The sequence below is a fragment of the Pyrus communis genome, chromosome 1, assembly GCF_963583255.1.
Source record: "Pyrus communis chromosome 1, drPyrComm1.1, whole genome shotgun sequence".
Lineage (NCBI taxonomy): Eukaryota > Viridiplantae > Streptophyta > Magnoliopsida > Rosales > Rosaceae > Pyrus > Pyrus communis.
In genome coordinates, this window is record NC_084803.1 from 27,437,754 (window position 1) to 27,443,891 (window position 6,138).

Sequence of the window (6,138 nt, forward strand, 5' to 3'; positions counted from 1 at the left end):
GGCGCTAGGCGGCTAGCCACTGTCCCGATTAGTCCCTAGGCATTTGAAAATTAAGAAAGAGCGCCTAGACCTACTTAGGCATCAACCTAGCCTGCTTAAACCTTCCTAGGCCGTGGTTCTAACTTAGAGAGAAAATCGATAACTTTCATTTTGCATTTTATTTTTTTCAATAAAATGTAAGAGACTTGTTGAATACTTGGGTGAATACTCATTATATACTTGTTCTCCATGTTTTAAATATTTCCTAATACTTTATAATCTATATATCATTTTATTTTGCAATTTATGTATACAAGTAGGTGTTTTTATTTATTATAAATAGGCATTTTTATACAATATATAATAAATTACTTAAATCCGTCTAGGCCCGGCCTAGCTGCCTGGGTGATAAGCCTCAGCCGCCACCGGACTAGAGCTTAGTGCCTTTTAGAACCTTGATTGTTAATATGCAAGGGCGGAGCCAAGTACAAGGCTCGCCTAGGCTATAAAAATATTAACTTTTAGGTTAGTTTATGATTTTTAATTGTCATATTTCACATAAGAAATGAAATTTTTTTATTAGTAATCCTATTTTTAAGAATAATAAGAGCTAATAGATGTTAAATAAACTCATCACTTTAACCAATATTATATTTAATAGTAATAAATTAAAACTTCCATATCACAAATGGTTCCTTATTTTATTCACTTGACAGTTTTGAAGGCTAGAAACCTAGAAAACATAGCATAAAATTCTTGCTTCAAATTACTACATTCAAGTTTTTACTATTATATAACTTTATGTAGGCAACATAGGATTAAAAACTTGATTTCGTAGTAATAATTTTAACTTACCCCACTCACCGAGTAATTTCTGGCTACGCCATTGTTAGTATGGTACTACAATGATCTCAAGGTCGAAGAAAAGTTTGTATAAAGTATACAATGAAACATACTTTGAAATATTGGAAACTGCGTCAAAAGGTGTTACTAATGGACAATGTTCATCTAAACCAATGATTGATTCTAAACCATAAGGTCGTCAGTAGTACACTGTGACTTAATAGGCGATAGCTCAAGCCACAAAATCAAAGTCTCATCGAAGTATTTTAACACATGGAAGTGACAACATTGTATGTTTTGGAACAAGAAATAATAAATCTTTTTGTTGGAACTAAGTCTGCGCATAGTGGAGGAATCAACCTGTGAGAACAAAGACCAAGAGAGATCATGAAACCAAGCACCAGGGAGAGTGTGAACGAAAATTCGGGAAGAACTAAGTTCATTAAGCAACATAATACATGCAGTTAACAATTAAATGGCGGAAGCATGTTTCTATGCACTTTAAAACAAACTGAATCCATGAAATTCAAAGCCTAGTAGTTGTGGTGAACCAAGAATCAACTCAAATCTTAAAGAAAGGAGTTGAGAAACTTTTATACCTTTGAAGCACCTCTTTGCTTAGCAAAGAATATTCACCCATGTGAGGGCCTTCTTTCCTTTGTCTCCTTACTCCTTGGATTCATGGATGTGGATGAAGGAACTTCGCTTCTTGGCTCCATGACTTCTTGGATATGGATGGAGGAATGGGTTCTCCAAAAGTCCTTAAAGTTGGAGACTTATAAGTTCCGACACCAAGGATGGTTGAGGAAGAAGATGAGTGACCATGGAAGAACAAAATGCTAGCAATGTTCTCCCATGGTGACCGGCCTCTCTAGAGAGAAAGAGAAAGCTTGTGTTCTCTCATCTTTCTTCTAAGAAAAACCCTTATGAAGAAAAGGCTATAAGGATACTTTTATACCTACCTTCATTGGAGTTTCAAACTTGTAATAAGTCCAAAAACACTCCCACTCTAAGCATGCCGGACTCCCTATTGAGTGGGTTAATTGCCCATTTTGTTTTAGTTGTCACACAACTTAAACCTTATGTGCCTTGTGGATCAAAACCCTTTTGAGTCCCGAAACCCAAAACTAACTTAAGGCCAAAACGAACCTTTCGTTCTTGATTAATTAACATTTAATTAATCCTTGCCATATACAATTAAACTATTTAAATGTCTTCACTCATCTTCGTTATTTCCTTCGATCATTACCTTACAAGGGGTGTGATCCACTAGGTTCCTTTTAGCGAGGCAATAGGTGATTAGAACTCTTACTAAGTGATTGTGAATTGAAACTTTTCATTCTCCCTTTAATGATTTCCACAAGCCACGAGTGACACCTAACAGTACGTCATAGCTACCCAAGCTAATCAGAAGAGGTTGGAGAACCTATGCAGTTTGGGATTACAATGCAGTATGGTCTTTTTCTAATACAATACTCTTGATCACATTGTTTGGTTTGATAGTTTATTCATATTTACCATCCAATGTGATTCTCTTATCTATATGATTACCTTGAATGTGATTTTGAAGGTTAAAGAGCTCTTATTGTGCATTCACATGCCTCTATAGTTAAGTGGCTTAATCCCAACTATTGCCGTGAACACCCTATGATGGAGTGCCTTATAAGAATTACAGTAGTCCACCAGGACCTTCCTCTTCAATCCCGTGACCCATCTCTTCATTTTGAAGGCCCTCATCCTCCCCATATTCACAGCACTCGGGAACAAAAGCATAACATCCTTATGCAAACTGAAATTGATGTCATCATCGACCAGAGTATCCTCAGGATAAAACAAAGGTTCATCCTCAAATACCTTGTCAATGATGGAGCAGCCATCATCAGCGTCCTCCTCAGGACAAACATGACCCTCCAATCTTCTCCTGCCGTAGTAAAACAAATATCGAACAATTTTTCACCTCTCACTAGAATAGGATTATCTTCGTCCTCGTTAACTATTATAACCCTTTTCAATGCAAACCTAAGGTCCACCTCAAGCAACACCTTGATAAACAGCCCGTCCGAACCCGATGTAATCTCATCCACTCTGATCACTCTCCCACAAGCTTAGTGACTACATCCACGTAATTGAATTGAGTAGTCCATCACTCCAGGTGAAAGATCTGCCTACAAACGTACCAGGGTCGATTCTCCATCACAAACTCCTCACCAATGAACTCCAGCGCAAACCACTTCCTACCAAACGGATCGAGATAAACCCTTTGTTCCTTTTCAGATTTTGAAGTAGGTGAAGCAATCCATAAATAAAAATATAAAAAGAATAAAACGAACACAAGTCTAAAAATAAAATTAATTTCTCCTTTGTATTGGACTAACAAAATTTGTGTCATTTACAATATCATTTCGTCTCTCAAATCTCAGAAGGGCATGATATGACTGGTCTTAGTATCATAACAAGAAATAACCGATTTCGAATTCACACGAAATATCTTGAGCAAATCGGCACACATTTGCCGAACTGCCGGCGAGCAATTACTTTGCATCAGCAGCAATATCCTGGTCAACCCATTCGCCCTCCCCACCGCCTCTTGCGCCGCCCTCTCCTTAAACAAATAGCACACGCTCCACAGTATCGTCACCGCGTGCTCCGTCGCCGCACTCGACACCTTTAGCAGCCTCTGCACGATCCCCGACACGCACTTCCCGTCCTCGCATATCTTCCCCCGCCCTTCCTTCACCGACGACACCGTTTCCAGCACCTTCAACGCCTTCTCCACCGTCGCCGTCGTGGAATTGGGGTCCCACAGCAACTTGGACAGCTGTTTCACTGCTCCCGAATAAACCAATCTAACCTTCACGCGCTTCGGCGTCGACAGGGCGATCAAGCACGAGAGACTCGCTTCGATGACCGTCGGATCCTTCTCCCGAGCCGTGGATTTCAGCAGTTGGTGTAAAAACCCATCTTTCTCGGCGATCAGGATCTTGGCCTCGGCGTTTACCGAGATTGATTCCAAAACCCCAGCCGATGCGATTCGAGAATTCACGTGTCCATGTTGTGCAATGAGGAGCAGCGACGCCAAGCAATCGCGGCCGGTCTTTTTCAACATCCATCTCGACAGCTCCTCCCGGTCTTGGATTTCGTCCTTCACCAAATCAATGATCATCACGACTTGTTCGAGGACGTCGATGTTTTTGTCTTCGTCATTGCCGCTGCCCCCGAGATATTCGACGAGGACTAGGATGAAGCCGTTGCTTTCGGCGAGGAATTTGCGATTGTCGTCGGACTCTCTGGCGAACCTGACAATCTTGGAAAGGGAATCGAAGGGGTCGGCGTCCATGTGGTGTATCAGGTGGCGGAGCAGGTCCTTGGGCGGTGGTGGTTGGAGGGGGGAAGAGGGTGGCGAGGAGGAGATGGAGTTGCGTGGGGGGAGGTGGAGGGAGTCGGACCAGATACGGATGAGGCGTTGCAAGGTGCGATTGGGGAGCAAGTCTTTGGTGTGGAGGAGTTGCATGGTGGCGGGGCATGTGTTGTTGCCGTCGTCGAGCCAGCGCTGGATGCTGGAGCGGTCGTAGGTGACGCCGGTGCAGAGGCTCACAGGGGATTCCATCACGTCCAGCGATATCGGGCACCGGAAGATGCTGGGCACGGGGATGTATTGGTCGTCGTCCCTCACCATCTCAGTCTCTGTCGACTGTCTCTGTCTTGTATTCGCTTCTTTCGGAATTTTTGGGTGGAGAGAATTCAAACAGACAGAGAAAGGGTGGATGGACAAGACAAGAGAGGTGTGGGTTTAAACAGGACAACAGAGAGAAATGAAGAAAAGGGTAACTAGTCAAAGGTACGCTGATGTCAGCCACTTTGCTTTACTCTGAATTTTGTATATTTTTAATAAAATATAAAATATTCTATCTCTTACTTTCTCACCCAAACTTGAGGCTTTGGTCTCTCCTGCTTGGTTCTTGGCTGCAGACTGACTGCAGTTTGTCTGATATTCTTTCGTGATATAATTCGGTGAATTTCTTATCTACATTCATGCAAATGTTTAGAAAAAAAATTAGAATTTTTTAAGTGCGTTCGTGATTAAAAAAATAACTTTTGCATGTGCATAAGCGAGTGTAAAAAAGCTAATAATATTATTATTAGATGACATTGTATTAATAATATGTGAATTGGCTCTTGCAGGTTGTAGCTGTATACAAGACTGTATGTAAACCATTCACAGTCGTTGGGTGAGTAGGAGTATGGATGATTAGGATCGACGTAGGGCTAGGATACGAGGGATGTAGGATAACACGACTACTACACACGTGGGATGGAATGCCTTTTAATTAACAAGAGTACAATGGAGAGGAGAACGTGGGGTGGGGAATGCGGGGGCCATGAACCAATGAGCAACAAAGCGGAGCGGTGGCGCCCACCATGGGATTCGGTTGGTCTGTCTTATTGGGTATTACATCATCATCGTCATCTTCATGGACGGACATTGGTGGGAGAATTGAGACTTCAGAATAGGATTTTCTCTCTTTTTAATAGTTTTTATCTTTCTTCTATTCTCTTTTTTCTTATTTAATGCGATTAAGGTGCATTAATATCATATTTTAATTTTTTATAGAAAAAACAGATAAAAAAAAAGTGTGAGTAGAGGAGGAAAGAAGAGAGAAATAAGAGGAAATAATCTTTACTCTGGCAGAGAGAGGGGATGAAGGAAAAGGAAGCTTTTAATTTGTGGGGAATTTTTTTTAGAGTAAGATTCTTTCTTCTTCTATTCTCGTCTCTTTTTTTATAAAAAAAATAATATAAGATGTTAACATGATTTAATCGTGACTGTTCAAATAAGAGCAGAGAAAAAAAGAGGAAACAAAAAAGGTTAGAATTCTCCTCTATTTCTTTGACAAATAATAATAATAATAATAATAATTGTGGGGAATTTTGTGGTTTCTTGAGTTTTAGTAGTTTCGTGATCAACCCATTACAATTTAACAAAATATTCAGCAATTTGGCTAAATCCCCCTATTCCTTGTTTCTTTTGCTAGTTTATCCTTCCACTACGATACCTCCTTTTTTTTAACCAATAAAAACTTTTGGCTGAAATGATTTAATTCTAGCACTTATTTTTAAATTGTTAAAAATTAAATATTGATAGTATATTAATTATATATCGATAACACAACGATAAGATGTTGACGACATATTAAACTGATTATTTCAGCAAAACACCCAAAACTTCATAATGAAAATCCACAATTACAACTGACAACCAGTACTAATATAAGTAAAAAGAAATTCAATCTTGCTTCAGAGAGCAAGCACCGTTTT

At 40.0% G+C, this 6,138-nt stretch overlaps 1 protein-coding gene across 1 annotated transcript; it reads right to left on the minus strand.

The window, feature by feature from the left end:
* Positions 1-3,153: 3,153 nt before the first annotated feature.
* Positions 3,154-4,612, minus strand: LOC137718287 (U-box domain-containing protein 27-like). The gene has a single exon (XM_068457808.1). It carries the CDS (start codon positions 4,496-4,498, stop codon positions 3,239-3,241), a length of 1,260 nt encoding a protein of 419 aa, XP_068313909.1. The 5' UTR covers positions 4,499-4,612; the 3' UTR covers positions 3,154-3,238.
* Between the last annotated feature and the right edge of the window lie 1,526 nt (positions 4,613-6,138).

Bases quoted from the DNA above. Each gene is read 5' to 3' on its own strand.
- LOC137718287 (XM_068457808.1), bottom strand. From the start codon at position 4,498: ATGGTGAGGGACGACGACCAATACATCCCCGTGCCCAGCATCTTCCGG.